Source organism: Bos indicus, chromosome 2, assembly GCF_029378745.1.
Source record: "Bos indicus isolate NIAB-ARS_2022 breed Sahiwal x Tharparkar chromosome 2, NIAB-ARS_B.indTharparkar_mat_pri_1.0, whole genome shotgun sequence".
NCBI lineage: Eukaryota > Metazoa > Chordata > Mammalia > Artiodactyla > Bovidae > Bos > Bos indicus.
Genome location: NC_091761.1, coordinates 128054289 through 128075282, shown reverse-complemented (window position 1 = coordinate 128075282; position 20994 = coordinate 128054289). Strand labels below are relative to the sequence as shown.

The following is a 20994-nucleotide window of genomic DNA, read 5'->3' as shown; positions in this document are numbered from 1 at the left end:
GAGATAAAAGACCCACCTTGTCATGTTGATTAAGTGAGAAAACACGTGAATGCATAGCGCCTGACACTTCATTAGCATCCCCTTAAATGTTAGTTTCCTTTCCTTCCTGATCAGAATGTTGGGGTCGAATTATTTTCCTCTGACATATTCACATAGAGCCATCAACTCTTTACCCTTGTGCCTTTTTTCCCTTGGGGACAGTGGGACACCTGGAGATTTATATAGAAGCTCAGGTATATTTGAGGACCCTTGGAAGTTGGGTCCTTGGCTTGAGCCCAAAGACTGAGGGGTAAATGGAAGGCATAGGTCACATTCCGGCTCTCAGTCAGTCTCAACCAGGACGCCCACTGGTCTCCTCCTCCCACTGACTCCTGGCACACCCTATGCCTCCCATTTGGCACCAGGCATAAGTCCGCCTTGTGACCACTCTCGTCTGGATTTCCATCTGTAACTTTGTACATGGAACTTAGACTTGCAGGTCTTGGGTGGGAAGCTCCTTGCGGCATCTTTCTATATAATGTGGGCCACAAAAATCAGAAACACAGGATGTTCAAGCCTGAAATTGACAGGTGGGTAAAAAAAACTTAATAGATGTGGTAAACCTAGAACCCAGACTTCCAGATCCACAGGCCACTGCCTTTTCCAAAGGACTTCAATATGATGTTAATCAGCTACCTCTCTATGATCAAGGCTGGACCAGGCAAGAGGGGGATAACCCCCCACTAACTACTGATAGAAGGAAATTTTCTTAAAAGAAATGTTCTCATCCTCTTTGCCTGAGCTGTAGAGACATGATCCCCATGGCCCCTCTTTGAATCATCTCAGAGCTGTGTACATGGTGGGTGCTGGGTGAATGAATGATGGAAAGTGGACAGAACAGGTGGGAGAATGAGTGTGTGCACAGTGGGTGGGGGGGGTGGGTGGATGAGTGGATGGGAGGATGGAAGAGTAGATGGATAAATGGAACAAGAAATGGGCTTCCTAATTTCTGAGAACCAACAGCAAGGAACATATTCAGTATGTAATTGTGGGGGGGGGGGACTAAATTCAAGGTAGCATTATGCCAACTCAGCCTCACCTTTGGGACCTCTGACACACAAGGGGACAGAGCCAAGTACAGGCAGAGCAATTAGAGTGGGGTGAGATGATATGGAACCCAACAGGAATGGAGGGTGTAGGAGGGAGCCAGTCTGGATTCAGGCAGACTGGGATCACCATGTACTCAACAAAGCATTTGGAGGTTCCTATAACACCAGGCTATGGTAATTTAGGTTTAAAGTCTCCTCTGTGTTGGAAACAATTAAATCATACTAAGGATAATCAGTCTAGTAACACTAGAAAACTGGGCTATGTGCCTTATAGACAGTGTTGCCAATATATAATTTCCCTGGAAGATAAGATTCTACAGAGTAGACTAAGTCAGATGACCTGAGATATACTGGGCTACATCTAATAGAAGCTCTTAACTTAAGTCTTACTTGTGACTTTACTAATACTGCTGGCTATGTTATTTGTTGCAGAAGGAAATGGTAACCCGCTCCAGTATCCTTGCCTGAAAAGTCTCATGGACAGAGGAGCCTGGTGGGCTGCAGTCCATGGGGTCGCAAAGAGCTGGGCACAACTGAGCGACTAACACTTACGAACTTACTAAAGGGTCCAATATGCAATCTGCTGCCATGTCAAACCCCTCTGTAGAGTTCTCCTCGTTTTATTACAGTCCCAACTACCTTCCAGGAAGGATTCCTGCCTTCCATCCTGACTTGTACACACTGTCTTCCCTCATCCAATATCCCCCGAGTCGATAGCTACAAAGAAAGATGAGCTTTAGGAAGACACAGGTTCTTGAGATCAGCTATGAATGGCTGGTCCATACCCTAGAACCACAGGTTGGAAAGGCCGTTAGACATCGTCTCCAAATTAGGCCATTTTGCAGGTGGGAAAATCAAGGTCTAGGGAAGACGATGACTTTCCAAAGTGTTATGGCAAGTGAGTAACAAAAGGAAACCATGTCTCCTGATTCTCACCCCAGATTAAGAATTCTTTAATGCTTTTTCCCGGCACACCCAGCAGCCCCCAGGCCCTCCCAGTCCTATTAGGACTTTTGCCTGCTTGGGGTTGGTTTCACTCTTTCCTCTGTCTCTGCCCTCGGTGGAGATGGAGGAGAAGGTCAGTGTTCTGGATGTTCTGCTGAGTCTCTCCTCAGATCCCCTCCTTGGGATATCAGCCTTTACAGTCTGGCTCCCTGACTTCTTTGTTCATACTTGAACTCGACCAAGCACAGCAAACACTACATCAGGTGGAGAACTGGGGGCTCCAAGAAGGGCAGGGTGAACACAGACTGGGAGACAGGAGGGGAAAGAGAAGAGGAGCTAGGATGAGCGTTCACCGATCACCCACCATCCAGCAGGCACTGTTCATTGTTCCGTTGCTCAGTATCTGACTCTTTGCAACCCCATGGACTGCAGCACACCAGGCTTCCCTGTCCTTCACTATCTCCTGGAGTTTGCTCAAAGTCATGTCCATGGAGTCAGTGATGCCATCCAACCAACTCATCCTCTGTCACCCCCTTCTCCTCCTGCAGGCACTGTGCTGGGCAGTTATAACATCTCATTTATTCTCAGAACCCCACAAGATAGGAAATGTTTTATAAATGAGACTGTTTTTCCTGTTTTATAAATGAGAATGCTGAGGCCTAGAGAAGTGGTTTGGCTTGTAGAGCTGGTCAGCCGGGATCCCAAGATTAAAACCCAGGACTCCCTGACCCCAAAGCCCCTGCCAGGTCCGGAGCTCCCAGACCACGTGCTTTGTCACAGTAACATCAAGAGTTCTCGAACCACCAGCAGGAGCTGGAGTTTCTCTCCTAAGGGCCCAATCAACAAGGTCAAGGCTAACAGGAATCAGTGCAAAGTCCTGCACATAAGTTCAAAAAGACAATTGCCTAAGAGTGTCCTGGAGGTCTGGTTACTAGACCGCAGCTCATCATAGGATCGTCACCAAGTGTAATACAGCTGTCATTGCCTTCTAGTTCCAAAGGTCTCTGAGTGTAGAAAGTCCTAGGCTTTGACAGAACATAAACAAGCACAAGATAAATGAAGAAAAGGTTTGGGGGTGGTGTCCCAGCAGGGTGTGTGGAGCAGTGGGCTGTGGCTGCCTGAAAAGCTAAGGAGCTATTTGTTTGCATTAATCCAGTGTAATATAAATAGTTTTGTGCCCAGTCCCTGTGCTAAATGTATCACATGTTTTATCTCATTTAATTCTCACATGACCCCGTGGAGCCTATAATTCTTATTTTAGATCAGAAAACTAAGAAGTGAAGAAAGTTGACCAAGATCACGCAGCTAGTAAATAACTGAATTCAAGCTCAGGTCTGATCACTGTCAAGAAAAATGTCATTCTGGACAGTTCAGGTCCCCTTTGGAGTCAAGCATCCGCTTTGGGGTATTTTATTTAAGGAAGGTACTGACACATAGAGAAATGAGGAACCTATTCATGAGGGGTACTAAAGACTGTTTGAAGAAGCTGAGAATATTTATCCTGGAGAATAAAATCCTCAGAGAACATATAGTTGCTGTTTTCAAGGGCAGAAAGCATCTCGACTTAGAAACAGGTTGGATTCACGGGACATTTGTACGTGCTCAGTCATGTCTAACACTTTGCAACCCCATGGACTATAAGCCACCAGGCTCCTCTGTCCATGGAATTTTCCAGGCAACAATACCGGGGCAGGCAACCATTTCCTATGCCAGGGGATCTATCAAACCCAGGGACTGAGGCCCCCGTCACCTGCATTGGCAGGCGAGTCTTTGCCACTGAGCCACCTGGGAAGCCCAACTGGACGTCTACCGATCATTTGTTGGTTAAGGTCAGAGGAGCATACTAAGCCGACTGCTGTTGCCGCCTACTGGTAGAAGGTGAAAATGACATGCTGATTTCAGCTACCATCACTGTTCCATTCATAGAACTTTAACTTTTTGTACGTGTAAGGGCTTTTAAACATGACCATTGTCATGTGTAAGAGGTAATATAGGTTACTTCTGTGGGAAGAGAATTAGGACCAATGGGTTAAAATCACAAGGGAAGAGATTTTGGTTCCAAAATGAAAGTTACTTTTCTGACAATTAAACCATACCACTAACCTAAGGGACAGCTTGGGAGTAGTTAGGTTTTTGTGGAAGAAACCAAGTCATGCTGAATCTCCCATCTCTCAGATGAATGAGAGAAATCAATCCCAGTGTCTTGGCGGGTCTCAGGCATTCATGGCTTCCCGATTCTGAGTTACAGTTGGCCATTTGGGTAGCGGTCTGCCAGGCTTGATAGCATCTGGGTTTTCTTATCCAGGGAGGAACATCTAGGCTAGGCCAGACAGAGGAGGATACCGTGGAGGCAGAGCGGAAGGGAGAGGGATATTCTGGACAGGTGGGGTCTGGCAACATTGATCCTCAAGTTATGACCTTATGGACTTGTCTGGTGGCTCAGACGGTAAAGCGTCTGCCTAAAGTATGGGAGACCCGGGTTCAATCCCTGGGTCGGGAAGAGATTCTGGAGAAGGAAATGGCAACCCACTCCAGTGTTCTTGCCTGGAAAATCCCACGGACGGAGGAGCCTGGTGGGCTACAGTCCATGGGGTTGCAGAGAGTTGGACATGACTGAGCCACTTCACTCACTATGACCTTATACCTGACCAAGGAACAGAAAAGGATGGTTCAGTGAGTAAATGGTCATGACTCTCCATCTCTTCCCAAACTGACCTCCCACATGCAACCATGTGTAAACAACCCTAGGAAACAACAGCTCCTTGTAGATTCTGTAAATATGATTAAGGCTCTGCTGGAGACAAAGGTTCAGAGTATAGGCAAGGTCAGGGACCAGTCTGGGTCAGGGTTAGATTAAGAGCTCTGCCCTCTCTTCCACAGCCTGTGAGGACTTTTTCATCAAAGCCCTACATTGATTTGGCCCCCAGATGCTGGCCATTGCACCTTGTGCATTGTCTGGGGACCAGTCTAGTGAGAGTTTATGGAGACGGGGCGGTGAAATTAGACAAACCCTAGCTTGAATCCTAGCATAGCTACATATTAGCCTTGTGAAGTTAGATTGATGTCTTCTCTGATCTGAGTCTCAGTTTCCCCATCTGTAGAATGGGCACAGTGACTGTATTCTAATCAGACAGATATGAGGATTCAATGAGACCTCTCACATAGATCACTGAGTACAGTGCCTGGGGCACATGGTAAATTATTATTAAATTAACCTCTGTCCATAAAGTTCAGCCTCACCTCCCTGTACACTCCCCCATTTTCTGTGGCCATGGGCCCTGGTCATGGACATACTTGACACTGACATCTCCCTGCTGGACCTCACTTGGTTAACAAGAATCACAGGGGCCCCACACATGAAAACACCCACACCCTTGGCTATCAACACTCCACCACCCTCCCTCCCACCTTCTCTGATGTGGTAGGAACAGAGATGTAATTGAGAGCCCTTGGCCCTTAGATGAGGCAAGATATGCTCTGGGATTACTCATTCTTCTCTCAGAAAGAGGAGCAGCCGGGACCATCCAAAAGGGAGTCCCTCCTGGAACCCAGCACCCAGGAGGTCACCCTGAAAGGCCTGCGGAGGAGCCTGTGCCCTGGTGGCCCTAGACGGCTCCGTCACCGGTCAGTATGTGTCTGTGTGCACGTGTGCGGGTTCCTGCAGTGACTGGTCTTGAGCCCCTGCCCCCACCCCCGGTGTGTGCCAGGGTCGGGTGGTGCAGAGGGAAGGATACAGGCTTCGAAGTTTGCAGTGCTGGGTTCATTTGCCAAGCCTGCAGCACTCAGGCCATAAAGTCTCAGGGTCCTTGTTTGAAACAAGGGGAAGGAAGACCTAGTTTACATGGCATTTGCTAATGAAATCAGAGGATGGATAAAAATATCTGGCACAGGGTCTTCACACATGGCGGACGCTCAGATGATGGCTTCCGTCAATTCTGTGCTTGTTGGTTTAACGGGGAATGAGTCCACGACAGGGTTTAGTTTATCTAGTGATTATGCCATCTCTCTCTCCTTAGGTGACCCTTGGTCAACGGCCACGTATTTGCCTCTTTTTTCTATTTTTAAAAGGAACTGTGGGTAATTCCCTAGTGGTCTAGTGGTTAGGACTCGGTGCTTTCACTGTCATGGGCCTGGGTTCAATCCCCGACTGGGGAACTTAGATCCTGCAAGCCGCAAGGTGCAGCCAAAAAAAAGGGGGGAAATTGTGAGAAAGCATTACTGGTGAGTGTTCTCAGCTTGATATTGGTGGAGACAGAAGCAGAGAGTTTAGGCAATGCATATTAAAAGTCTTTATGTGCCAAGATAGCGGTGTGTGTTGCGGGAGGGAGCAGTTCCGCTACCTCTCCCTGGGAGTAGGAGTTGGGGGTGGAAGGTTGGGGAAGACTTTTATTCCATGTTCTCTTGTTGGTCCATACTTGTTTTTATAAAAAGAATTTTTTTTTTCCTGTTTTGAGCCCCTGTCTCTAATTAGTTTGGACTTCCCTGGTGGCTCAGATGGTAAAATCGTCTGCCTACAAAGTGGGAGACCTGGGTTCGATCCCTGGGTCAGGAAGATCCCCTGGAGAAGGAAATGGCAACCTACTCCTGTACTCTTGCCTGGAAAATCCCATGGACGGAGGAGCCTGGTAGGCTACAGTCCACGTGGTCGCCAAGAGTCGGACACGACTAAGCGACTTCACTTTCACTTTATCTAATTAGTTCAGCCAATATTCACTAACACCCGATGAAATCCTAAGGGATACCCCTTATTGAGCACTTAAAAGCACTTTCCATACTTAACCTTGAACCCTCAGTTCCCTTGGGAAAAGCTGCCTCCTTTTACAAACAGCAAACCCAGCTAGGAGAAGTTCAACCACTCACCCAGGTCCTTCCACCCACAAAGGTGAGGAGAGCCAGACTCTTTTTATCTGAAGGAGGCAGAAAGATGTGGGAAAAAAGCCAAAAGCAGTCTCTAACTCAAGGGCCTGACAATGAATGCAGAAAGTTGGCTGCCAGACCCAGAACGGAGGCACGGGCCGTGGCAGTGCATCTTTGCTGAGCGCTGCTGTGGGAGAGCGGAGGGCAGGAGGGTGGATTCCGTCTGGCGGGAAGTCTTCCTGGAGGTGACTGGGCTGAATCTGGAAGCTTCCTTTTGGAGGGGGAGTGGGCAGCAGAGCATGGCTGGTAACCCAAGCCTGTTTAAGGTGGACTGGAGACAGGAAGCTCAGCCAGGCCAGAAGGTTGGCCAGTGTGGGGATGTCATATAGCGCCACAGAGGGGTCCTTCAGGGAGCCTGAGTCATCCAAGTCCTGAGTATCTGGTTCAGGGGAGGAAGGGACAGACAAAGCGGGGCTTGGGTCTGTGACTGAGGCAGGACTTCAAGACTTAAAGGAAGGCAGAGACGGGGAAGGCAGAGCCCATCCTGTGGATCAGCAGGCCCAGCCACACGGGGTCATTCTGTGGTTGAGAATGGGAGGGCTGGCCGGGAACAGGTCGTAGCCACCAGAGCCACCAGCCCGGCTGCAGGTGACCCCAATGGAGGGGGTGCTGGCCCCTGTTTCCATCACGAGCTGGCACAGGTAGGAGACCTGGGGCGAGCCAAAGCCTGTAGCCACAGCTCAGAGACAGCAAAGACCGGGAGTGATGTGGGAGGACGGAGTGGCCCATTGTCCCAACGATTTGACAGAGGTTGGTGTGGGGAGCCAGGAGGCTGAAAAGGAGGTTGGAGACAGCCAGTGAAGGGCTTTCACTTCCAGACATTCAGGTGTGGGTACTGGGGAGATGGCTTGTTTTTTGAGCCTGGGAATGCCATGATCAAACCCAGGGTCTCTCACGCTCACCAGAATGCGAGCTTCTGGAGGCAAGGAGTTGGCCTTTGGGCCAAGTTCCACGTCTCCCTAGCTGGGGGACCATGGTCGAGTCACTCAGCCACACCGAGCCTCAGTTAGTTTCCCAGCAGAAAAATGCAATGATTGAGAGCATTAAATGAGCTGACAGATGCCACATGTGAGGGCACCGACAGCAGCCTTGTGCAAAGAAGATGCCCTCTTTGCTTGGAGGGTTTTGTGCAACTTCAGCTGCCTCTCACCCCACCCCCAGCCCAAACCACGCCCATCCTTCAAGGCCCATTCAAATTAATCATCTTGAAGTCACTCTTCACAACCCAATAGCTCATCTCACTGACTGCTTATATCATACATCATAGTTAGTTTTTTTAGCTGCTTCCCCCCACCCCCAGCTTACATTGTAAAGATTTTGAAACCGGGAGAGGCATTTCAGGCATTGTTGTAGGGTGGTCAAAGTCTCACTAGCATGGGCAACAGATGCCCTGGGTTCAGTTCTCCTGGGTAACTTGGGGCTCCATGTGGTATGGAGGGCTTCAGTTTCATCAGTAAAATGGCAACAATAACCTTCCTCACACATTCTCCAGAAGATCAATTTAGATACTCGGTGTGAAACATAGTTAGGAGGAGTTGAATAAATATTGTTGAATAAATTGAAACTGCTTTGAAAAATGGAATCTTTAAAAATGTCAAACCTTATTTTTAACTCTCCATTGTTCATTGTTCAGTTGCTAAGTTGTGTCCCACTCTTAGCAACCCCATGGACTGCAGAACACCAGCCTTCCCTGTCCTCCACTATTTCCCAGAGTTTGCTCATGTTCAGATCCATTGAATCGGTGTTGCTATCCAACCATCTCATCCTGCCGGCTTCTCTTTTTATCTTCAATCTTTCCCAGCATCGGGGTCTTTTCCAATGAGTTGGAACTCCCATGCTGCTGCTGCTGTCGCTAAGCCGTTTCAGTTGTGTCCGACTCTGTGTGACCCCATAGACGGCAGCCCACCAGGCTCCCCCATCCCTGTGATTCTCCAGGAAAGAACACTGGAGTGGGTTGCCATTTCCTTCTCCAATGCATGAAAATGAAAAGTGAAAGTGAAGTGCTCAGCTATGTCCGACTCTTCGAGACCCCATGGACTGCAGCCTACCAGGCTCCTCCGTCCATGGGATTTTCCAGGCAAGAGTACTGGAGTGGGTTGCCGTTGCCTTCTCCGTGGACCCCCATAGTATATAGTAAAAGGCCTGATGTTTACTTGCTGCTAAGAGAAACTTGCCAACAAAGGTCTGTCTAGTCAAGGCTATGGTTTTTCCAGTAGTCATGTATGAATGTGAGAGCTGGACTATAAAGAAAGCTGAGCGCCGAAGAATTGATTCTTTTGAACTGTGGCGTTAGAGAAGACTCTTGAGAGTCCCTTAGACTGCAAGGAGATCCAACCAGTCCATCCCAAAGGAAATCAGTCCTGAATATTCATTGGAAGGACTGATGCTGAAGCTGAAACTCCAACACTTTGGCCACCTGATGCGAAGAGCTGACTCATTGGAAAAGAGCATGATGCCGGGAAAGATTGAAGGTGGGAGGAGAAGGGGACGACAGAGGATGAGATGGCTGGATGGCATCACCAAATCGATAGACCTGAGTTTGAGTAAACTCTGGGAGTTGGTGATGGACAGGGAGGCCTGGCATGCTGTGATTCATGGGGTTGCAAAGAGTCGAACACAACTGAGCAACTGAACTGAACTAACTGAAGAGAAACTACATGCTTAAATATTTTCTCCAGTCACCCAGATGAAGACCAAAAGAGGCATCATACAGGGATTATAAAATAACTGGTTTTAACCAAAATTTCATCTTCCTTCTCAGCACATCGAGATGACCACAGCCACCCCTTTGGGGGGTAACACCATCTTCTCATTGAACATGACCACCAGAGGAGAAGACTTTCTGTACAAGAGTAAGTCAACTTGGCTTGGCGGCCAGGGGATCGAGGGTGGGACAGAGTTTGTCTTTAGCTCCTGGTGTCAAGGTCAAGAGCGTGGCCTCTGCAGACAAAGTGCTTGGGTCTCAATAATGCCATTTGCCAACTGCGTGAACCTGAGCACGTGACTTCACTGCTCTGGGCTCGTTTCATCATCTGTGCTGCTGCTGTTGTTTAGTTGCTAACTCGTGTCTGACTCTTTTGTGACCCCATGGACCATAGCCCGCCAGGCTCCTCTGTCCATGGGATTTCCCAGGGGACAATACTGGAGTGGGTTGCCATTTCCTTCCCCAGGGAATCTTTCTGACCCAAGGATCAAACCCAAGTCTCCTTCATTGGCTGCTGCTGCTGCTAAGTCACTTCAGTCATGTCCGACTCTGTGACCCCATAGACGGCAGCCTACCAGGCTCCCCCGTCCCTGGGATTCTCCAGGCAAGAACACTGGAATGGGTTGCCATTTCCTTCTCCGATGCGTGAAAGTGAAAAGTGAAAGTGAAGTCGCTCAGTTGTGTCTGACTCTTAGCGACCCCATGGACTGCAGCCTACCAGGCTCCTCCGTCCATGGGATTTTCCAGGCAAGAGTACTGGAGTGGGGTGCCATTTCCTTCTCCAATGCATGAAAGCAAAAAGTGAAAGTGAAGTCACTCAGTCGTGTCCGACTCCTAGCGACCCCATGGACCACAGCCCACCAGGCTCCTCTGTCCATGGGATTTTCCAGGCAAGAGTACTGGAGTTGGGGTGCCATTGCCTTCTCCAAGGGATATTGATCTTGAACCTAAAATTAGAAATTGACATTAGGATTGGGCGCTGATATTGAAAGTAGAATCTGAGATATTAAGCTACAAGGACATTCATTATAGCTTTGTTTTTAATAGTGTAAAATTGAATGCAACATAAATATCCTCAATAAAGAATTGGCAAATAAATCATGGCCAGCCAACCAATGGAGTACTATACAGCCTTCAAAAGTCATGAAGACAAATATATAGCAATATGATCAAGATATTTTGTTATAAAACAGTTTATGGAACATGGTTCCATTTTTATCAAATGCATATTTTTCCATATTATAAATATTTTCTTAAGATAGACTTTCAGACGTAGGATTATTAAATTATTCAAAAGGTTATGGATATTTAATATGTATATATGCAAAAATATGATCACATTGGTAAATGTATACATATGTAGACTCTCAGTGGTTCTTGGGGCAATGAGGTCTTATCCTCCCCTCCTTTTTGGCTTGTATTTATATTACCAAATTATCTACAGGGGCTTCTCTTGCAGTCCAGTGGTTAAGACTTCACACTTTGAATGCAAAAGCATGGATTCAATCCCTGGCCAGGAAACTAAGATCCTACATGCTGTATGGTACAGTCAAAAAATTATATAAATCTACAAAAATGGCATATTACTTTTGTATTATCAAAAAGAAGCAAGGATGTTTTGTTTCATGCAAGAAGTTTGAAGTTATGTTGGGGATGATAAAAGCAGGACTGGACCTTCAGCAGAATTTTGGCAGGTAATGTGCTGAGGGCCCTCACACACACAGCAAGTAGAGGTGCTCTGCCACTCTGGAGCGATTCTCTCCTGGGGTCCGCAGTGAGTGTTCCAGCAGTGAGTGTGGCATTCTGTCCTCTCCTGGACCCAGGGAGGATGCAGAGTGCCACCATATGGGTCCCGCTCCCACCTTCCACATCCTTCTTTGGACTCCCTTTGCACACTAGCCTGGGCTTCCCTGGTGATTCAGACTGTAAAGAATCTGCCTGCCATGCTGGAGACCCAGGCTCGATCCTTGGGTCGGGAAGATCCTCTGGAGAAGGGAATAGCTACCCACTCCAGTATTCCTGCCTGGAAATTCCCTGGTGTGCTGCAGTCCATGGGGTCACCAAGAGCTGCACATGAGTGAGCAACTAACACTTCCACGGCACACTGGCCATCTCCACTCCTCTCTTCCTCGTAGGTTCTGGAGCCATCATTGCTGCCGTTGTGGTGATTGTCATCATCATATTCACCGTGGTTCTGATCTTGCTGAAGATGTACAACAGGTATGGGACGCCCTGGGCTTTAGAACCATCTGGTCCCTTCAGCGATGCTAGAATGGAAGCTAATGTTTGTGGTTGCCTGTTACGTGCCCAGCAGTATCTTTGAGTCCATTTTCAAATGCTCTTACCTTTTGTGGGTCCTTTTTGGATGTTTATTCTACTGGAAGAATAAACTTGCCTGGTGGCTTGGACGGTAAAGCATCTGCCTGCAGTGTGGGAGACCCAGGTTCGATCCCTGGGTCGGGATGATCCCCTGGAGAAGGAAATGGCAACCCACTCCAGTACTCTTGCCTGGAAAATTCCATGAATGGAGGAGCCTGGTAGACTACAATCCATGGGGTCACAAAGTCAGACAACTGAGCGACTGCACTTTCACTACTGGAAGAACTTCACAGTGACCATAGATTTTTATATTTGGAGAAGTATTTTCGATATACAATAATGATAATGGCTTTTTTTTTTTTTTTTTTTGGCTACCCTGTATGACATACATGATCTTAGCCCAACCAGGGATCAAACCCATGCCTCCTGCATTGAGAGCGTAGAGTCTTAACCACTGGACTGCCAGGGAAGTCCCATGATAATGATCTTGAGCTCTGTGATAAACTCATGTAATTTACAGATAGGAAAGTGGTGTTTCAATCCTCTTCTGTTGGAGAGCCCTCTGTGAGGTTATACTGAGTGGCCCATGTAAGTGCTTGGTGTGACAAACACTGAAATGTGCATACCTGCAACTTTACTTTCTGGGATCAAATAAGAGGAAATAAAATAATATAAATTGATTGCAAAAAGAATAAATGTTGTGTTATCACCTCTAGTCACAACTTTGCTAGAAGGTTGTTCTTTTGAGGGAAGAAATCAAAATAAAAAGACTGCATTCATTTACATCATAGAAGACCCAGAAGCCATTAAAAAAAAAAAAAAAGTTTTTATAGAAATGTATTTATTGATGAGAAAAACTGTTTACAACATATTGTCAAAATTTGCAAGGCAGTAGGTATATCATGATCATATGCATGGGTTGCACACACACACCCAGGAAAAGTTCAAATAATACACAGCAAGGTATTAACAACTGGTATGTCTGCATAATGGAATTTAGAGTAGGTTAGTTGGTAGGTTGGCTTTTGCATGGTCAGGGGGTGCGCTTCTTGATTTCTGCATTATTTTTATAATGACAATGTTATTTGTAAAGGTAGCTAACATATATTGATCTCTTACTATAAGTGAAAGTGAAAGTCGCTCAGTCATGTCCAACTGTTTGCAACCCCATGGACTATACAGTTCATAGAATTCTCCAGGTCAGAATACTGGAGTGGGTAGCCTTTTCCCAGCCCAGGGATCGAACCCAGGTCTCCTGTATTGCAGGCGGATTCTTTACCAGCTGAGCCACCAGGGAAGCTTACTATGTGCTGGGACAATTCTAAGCTCCTTACATGTATTAACTCAGTTAGTCTTCATAACAGTGTCAGAAAGTGGGTATTCTATATCCCCAGTTTTATACTTTTGAAACAGGCAGGGGAAGATTAAGTGACATGTCCAAGTTTCAGTTCACTTCAGTCGCACAATCATGTCTGACTCTTTGCAACCCCATGAATCGCAACACACCAGGCCTCCTTGTCCATCACCAACTCCCAGAGTTCACCCAGACTCACATCCATCGAGTCAGTGATGCCATCCAGCCATCTCATCCTCTGTTGTCCCCTTCTCCTCCTGCCCGCAATCCCTCTCAGCATCAGAGTCTTTTCCAATGAGTCAACTCTTCACATGAGGTGGCCAAAGTACTGGAGTTTCAGCTTTAGCATCATTCCTTCCAAAGAAATCCCAGGGCTGATCTCCTTCAGAATGGACTGGTTGGATCTCCTTGCAGTCCAAGGGACTCTCAAGAGTCTTCTCCAACACCACAGTTCAAAAGCATCAATTCTTCAGCACTCAGCCTTCTTCACAGTCCAACTCTCATATCCATACATGACCACTGGAAAAACTATAGCCTTGAGTAGACGGACCTTTGTTGGCAAAGTAATGTCTCTGCTCTTGAATATGCTATCTAGGTTGGTCACAACTTTTCTTCCAAGGAGTAAGCGTCTTTTAATTTCATGGCTGCAGTCACCATTTTCAGTGACTTTGGAGCCCCTCCAAATAAAGTCTGACACTGTTTCCACTGTTTCCCCATCTATTTCCCATGAAGTGATGGGACCAGATGCCATGATCTTCGTTTTCTGAATGTGGAGCTTTAAGCCATCTTTTTCACTCTCCACTTTCACTTTCATCAAGAGACTTTTTAGTTCCTCTTCACTTTCTGCCATAAGGGTGGTGTCATCTGTATATCTGAGGTTATTGATATTTCTCCAGGCAATCTTGATTCCAGCCTGTGCTTTTTCCAGCCCAGCGTTTACTCAACCCTGATTGATAGAGTTGGGATTCAAACTCATCCATCTTGTTTCAGAGAAAATATTCCTACCATTACACATATAATAATAATATTATTATTTCATACGTTATTTTAAAAAAATATTTACAATTTGGGTCTATTTCAAACCAAGAAGTGGCATCCAACCCCAAGGTCTACCTATCATTCTTCTCCATCATTGCTGGAACTCTGAGCCCCTTTCTAGGTTGAAATCCAGATGGAGGCTCTGCTCAGCCCATCCTACTTACAATGATGCCTGAGCTGGGAACTGAGAAACCTGGATTTGGTCTTAAGTCTGTCAAAAGCAGTCAAGTTACTGAACCTCTCCATGCCTTGATTTTATCATCTTTAGAGTGGAGATGTCTCTAAATAGACATTGCTCCAAAGAAAACACACAGATGGCCACACTCAACATGACTGAATGTTAGAGAATTGCAAATCAAAGCTATAATGAGGTCGAGTTACAGATATATCAGATATACTTACGGTTGCCAGTTGGTAAGGAGAGAGGGACAAATTGGAAGATTGGGATTGACATATAAATAGTATTCTATATAAAATAGATACTTAATAAAAACCTACTGTATAGCAGAGGGAACTCTGCTCAGTACTCTGTAATACCCTCTATATGGGAAAAGAATCTAAAAGAGAGTGGATATATGTATATGTATAGCTGATTCACTTTGCTGTACAGCTAAGATTAACACAATATTATAAGTCAACTATATTCCAATAAAAATTTGAAAAAAAAAACCACCTATAATGAGGTATCACCTCATACTGATCATTATAGTTTAGTGGTCCCATTTGTGTTTTTGAATATTTTTAATTAAAAGTACTTTTAAGAAAAAATAGCAATTTCCCTTTAAAAATGTGGTGGCCCAGTATCACGTGGTGTTGCTTCCTCCAGGCACTGCAAGTTAAACCATACACAGATTAAATTGGACAAGAGAAACATGTTCAGTGTGTGGAATGAAAAAATACACATATATTTATTGGAAAAAAAAATTTTAAATCTGCAAATAATAAATGCTGGAGAGGGTGTGGGGAAAAGGGAACCCTCCTGCACTGTGGGTGGGAATGCAAATGGTACAGCCACTGTGGAGAACAATATGGAGATTTCTTAAAAATCTTAAAATGAGAGTAACCATGCATGAGTGCTAAGTTACTTCAGTTGTGTCCAGCTCTTTGCAACCCCATGAACTATAGCCCACCAGGCTCCTCTGTCCATAGGATTCTCCAGGCAAGAATACTGGAGTGGGTTGCCATTTCCATCTGTTCAGTTCAGTCGCTCAAGTCATGTCCAACTCTCTACGACCCCACAGACTGCAACACACCAGGCTTCCCTGTCCACCACCAAATCCTGGAGCTTGCTCAAACTCATGTCCATCGAGTCAGTGAATCCATCCAACCATCTCATCCTCTGTCATCCCTTTCTCCTCCTGCCTTCAATCTTTCCCAGCATCAGGGTCTTTTCCAATGAGTCAGTTCTTCACATCAAGTGGCCAAACTATTGGAGTTTCAGCTTCAGCATCAGTCCTTCTGATGAGTATTCAGGGCTGATGTTCATATGAACTAGCAGTTCCACTCCCGGGCATATATCCAGAGAAAAACCATACTTCAAAAAGGTACATGCACCCCAATGTTCATAGCAGCACTACTTAACAATAGCGAGACATGCAAACAGCCTAAATGTCCATCAACAGATGAATAGATAAAGAAGATATGGTATGCATACAGGATGGAATACTACTCATCCATGAAAAAGAATGAAATAATGCTATTTGCAGGACATGAATGCACCTAGAGGTTATCATACTAAGTGAAGTAAGTCAGAAAAAGACAAATATCATATGATATAATTTATATAAGGACTTCCCTATAGCTCAAACGGTAAAGAATCTGCTTGCAATGGAGGAGACCAGAGTTCGATCCCTGGGTCAGGAAGATCCTCTGGAGAAGGGAATGCCAATCCAATCCAGTATTCTTGCCTGGCGAATCCCATGGACAGAGGACCCTGGCGGGCTACAGTCCATGGGGTCGCAAAGAGTCGGACACGACTGAATGACTAACACACACATCATTTGCATATGGGATCTAAAATCTGATACAAATGAACTTATTTATAAAACAGAAACAGAGGCTTTCCCTAAGTGTGGCTAAGATACCACACTTCCAATGCAGGGTGTGCACGTCTGATCCCTGGTCAGGGATTCTTTTTGGCAGTGTGGCCAAAAATGAAATAAGTAAATAAGATAAAACTGAAACAGACTCATAGACATAAAAAACAAACCTATGGTTACCAAAGGGAAAAGGTGGGATCAGGGGAGAGGAATAAATTAAGAGTTTGGGGTTAGCAGATACTATATAGAAAACAGATAAACAGCAAGGTCCTGCTGTATAGCACAGGAAACTATATCAATATCGGTATCTACATTAATCTCCTCGATGGAGCTGTGGTTACAGAGCCTGTTCCGCAGGGCACACACGAGGAAGACTCAGCCTTATGTGGGTGTCTCCTTACAGGAAAATGAGGACGCGACGGGAGCTGGAACCCAAGGGCCCCAAGCCAGCTTCCCCTTCTGCCCTGGGCGCAAACAGCAACAGCAGCCAGCAGCCTGCAACGGTGACCTTCAGCCCTGTGGATATCCACGTGGAGACTCGGTGACTCCCTCACTGGTGCTGTCTCGGCCACTGTCCAAAGAGCCTTCAGTCAAGACCAAGAAGCACATTTCTCCTCTGGCAGCTTCACGATGAGTCCCTTCTGGTCGGGTTGACGGGGGCATCTCTTACTCAATCCCTTATGCTTCTGGCGACCCCCAACCCCATCCTGCCAGGCCCCAGCCCAACTTCATCCGTATCCCTGCCACCACCCTTCCTAAAAGTTCTGCTAACGTTGGGAATCCTCTGATGTGGGTTTAGCTGTCTCCCCTAAATGCAACAGCTAGACAGACAGACAGGTAGGCAGGCAAGCAGATAGCCTGGGCCTCTTCTGGTTAGGAGTCAGGAGTCAGGACATGCTCCTGAGTGGGTCTGCCTGGGGTCATATCAGAGGAAGGGCCCTATCCATAGCTTTGCAGCCCAATACTCGATCCCATAATCAGGCACAGGGGAACTAACTGGGACTAACTAACCAAAACTCAACTTGTTCATATATAACTTGTTTTAGGACTAAATGAATGCTAGCTAGCTTCTGACAACTCATCTGCATATTTCTCCATCTTCAAGAAAGGTTATAGAAAAAACTGAATTCTCCAAAGGTGTCTACATCTTTAGTAAAGAGTCAAAGTCAAGGACACAGGATGACCTTAGGAAAACATGGGAAGAATGGCCAATGGGATGAAAGCTATTGCAGTGTCCACGGCCAAGAATGAGCCTGGAGACTGGCCAGGGCCCCTCCCACCCCAGGGGGTGGTGTGGCTGGGTTAACCTGGACTCGGGCTCATTTCTTGGCTTCCCTGTATCTGGATTCTGAGCAGTCCTTACTCTCCAGTTACCACCTTCCCTCCAAGGTCAGGTATTTGGAGACTGATTAGATTTCAACTCTATTAATGTTACCTCTACCCTTCCTGGTCACTTTACAAAGATTCTGGATATATTCAAAGTACCATATTCACAAACCATTCCCCTAGACAGAACTCATCTCTTTGACTCCTTAGCCTGGAGAACAGTTGAAAAAGGAAAGAATTGGGATTAAAGTGACCTGTTTTCTAAGCCCTACTTCCTGGTCTTGAGACCTTGGGAGAGAGACTCGACTCCTCCCTATTTTGTTTCCTAACATGAAGTGGAATAATGTCTGCCCCACTGGGTGACCATGACAAGTCAAGGACCTAGGAAAGTAGCTCAGGTGGTGCCTGGCACCCAACAGATGCTTTCCAAATGGGAACCACCATTATTATCATGAATTTCTTCATTGCAAGACATATGCTTGTTCCCATTTTAATGATTCTGAAGTCAGAATATGTTTTAAAATTGATGGGTCCATTAACAAAGTTGTATTTTTTTCCTCTCAAAAAGCTGTTTTTTAACCAATTGTACATTTTATAATTGACAACATCTTGGAAACAAGGTAATAAATCTGTATTCTGTTACAGAAAGTAACACACTCCAACATTTAATCTTAAATTCTAGGAGGTAGTCAGATATCCCTTTTGAGGGAAAACTGAGGATCTTGGAAGTAGGAAGACTGACCCAGAGTTATACAGCTCCTGTCATCCCACTATAAAAATGCTCACTTCAGTATGTCTGGAGAGGGACTTCCCTGGCAGTCCAGTGGTTAATACTTCACACTCCCAATGCAGGGAGCATAGGTTTGATCCCTGGTCAGAGAACTACAATCCCTGAGGGCCATGTGGCCAAACAGACACACACAGACACACACACAAGAATACGTCTGGAAAAACACTGCCAAATTCTTTCTTTCCAGACATCTCTTCTCCATCCTGTGTTTAAATATCCACTAGACACTTTGCAAGGTGCGTTCATGTAAGTTTTCTCCTGGGATTTACCTTTCGCAGTTACCCTGGGAGATACTATTTTTTCCATTTGCCATTGAGAATTTCAAACTCAAAAAGAAAAAATACTTGCCAAAAGTCTCACAGCTAGTAAGTTGCAAAGACAAGATTCAGATCCAGGTCTCTTTGACTCCAAGGTCCATCTTTGTGTTGTATTACACTCTTCCCTAACATCCTGGCTCAAAGTATGTGGATTCTTCTGTGAGTTCAACAAGAGGAGGACAGGCTTATCCACATGTTTGAGTGGAGGTCAGGGTCTAGCTTCCACAACAAAAGTGGGGTAAATTCACTTTGGTAGCTTCTTTGGGCTTCTGTAGCCAAGGGGGCCTTTTCCAAGTCCATTCAAGATCTAAGGAGTCCTGCTTCATTCCCCCTACCACTCAGTCTCAAGGAGCAAGGCATGAGATGCCTCAAAGCAGGGCAAAGCCCTTTAAGGACTCAAACCCACACAGATATGTTTCCCAAAAGTATTTTGCTTAAAAAATAAATAAATAAATAAAAGTTGGACCATAAAGAAGGCTAAGCACCAAAGAACTGATTCTTTCGAACTGTGGTGCTGGAGAAGACTCTTGAGAGTCCCTTGGACTACAAGGAGATCCAACCAGTCCATCCTAAAGGAGATCAGTCCTGGGTGTTCATTGGAAGGACTGATGTTGCAGCTGAAACTCCAATACTTTGGCCACCTGATGCGAAGAGCTGACTCATTTGAAAAGACCCTGATGCTGGGGAAGATTGAAGGTAAGAGGAGGAGGGGGCCTCAGATGATGAGATGGCTGAATGGCATCACTGACTCAATGGACCTGAATTTGAGCAAACTCCAGGAGATAGTGAAGGACTGTGTGCTGCAGTCTATGGAGTTGCAAAGGGTCAGACACGACTTAGCAGCTGAACAACAAAAACAACTCTAAAACCAAACTCTTCTGCCCACAGTGGAATCTTCCAAGAAAGAAAAGCATATTCCTCTAGTATAAATGAAGGTTTGGAAATGGAAAAGGCAGGTAGAGAGGTGAGGGGGAGGCAAAGAAAAAAGGATTGTTGTGTTTGGGTTTTCACTGATGAGGGTGAACTCAATAAACATCCTTAGGGCTCCTGTGTGCCAGGTGAGCTGTCACTACACACAGTCAGCATGGTACCTGCTCTCAGGGAGTCTGCAGCTGGCCTCCTGAGACAGGTGTCTTGCAACAGAGTTGTATTTTGTTTCTGACAGGTGCCTTTCCGCACTGAGCAGATGGTGCCTTATTTGGCCACTGAATCAATGAAAGATATTAAATGCTTAAATGTCTAAAAATAAAAAATGTTTAAATCAAATATTTGTTGAGTTGATTTCATTTTGGAGCTAACAAATACCTTTTCTGGAAACTTCCTTTCCTTGACAATGTAAACAGGATCCTGAGGGAAGGCCAGAGCTGTTTCAAACATTGCACTCTCAGTTCGAAAGGATGGTGGAAAAGATGAACTGCTGTGTGAGCCAGAAAACTTGTTAACTTCATTAAATATTACAAAGGGAATTCCATTTCATAGTAGGCTGAGAGGCCAAAGTTTGGAGACCGCTAGGAGTGGAGGAGACATTAGAATGGAACCGAAGTCACCAATAATGATGTTTACCGTTAATTAAGCTCTTCTGTGTGCCAGGCATAGGATGAGTCCCTTCTACCCACTAGCTCCTTTAGCCATTACAGCTCCCATGCAAAGGGTGAGCATTATTTCTATTTTTTGGATGAGGAAACAGGTGCAAGTGAAACAGGAGGGAAGGGGGCAGGGCACAACTTTTAAAAGAACAGTATAGTCCGAGGACATGACATAAACTTATTAGAACTAAATAGGTTCAAGATGGTGGATTTATCAACTTCCGCTAAACCCGGAGCCTCGGTATGCATTCGTTGTAACACATCAGCAAGCTAAATGACACACTCAAAGGGGACACGACAATTCCCAGGCAGACCTTAAAGGTCAAAAAGTGGTCGACGGCCCAGTTCCTGGAAATCTCCACCGCTTCCCCAAAAGAGCTGGAACACTTCTTCCACACGTTAGCCTACGAAGTTACCCAGCCCATAAAAGCTAACCACACCATATTTCAAGGCCACTCTTGCCTTCTGAGATGACTCACATCCTCTGTGCGGAATGTGTTCCTCTCTAAATAAATCCACTTCTTACCTATTACTTTGGCTCTCATTGAATTCTTTCTGCCATGAGACATCA

General features: G+C 45.8%; 1 protein-coding gene across 4 annotated transcripts in view; it reads left to right on the top strand.

The window, feature by feature from the left end:
- The window catches only part of NCMAP (non-compact myelin associated protein), a 48187-nt gene extending 28084 nt beyond the window's left edge, over window positions 1-20103 (top strand). For 2 of the 4 annotated variants that reach the window (XM_070776448.1, XM_070776450.1), the window contains exons 2-4: window positions 9712-9802; window positions 11790-11874; window positions 16808-20103. In XM_070776448.1, the coding sequence (XP_070632549.1) occupies window positions 9721-9802; window positions 11790-11874; window positions 16808-16949 (309 nt within the window). In that variant the 5' untranslated portion in view covers window positions 9712-9720 and the 3' untranslated portion in view covers window positions 16950-20103. Of the gene's footprint in view, window positions 1-5526; window positions 5658-6129; window positions 6255-9711; window positions 9803-11789; window positions 11875-16807 lie in introns of those variants that run through there. The other 2 variants (XM_019981242.2, XM_019981248.2) reach the window with 2 other exon arrangements.
- Window positions 20104-20994: the final 891 nt, after the last annotated feature.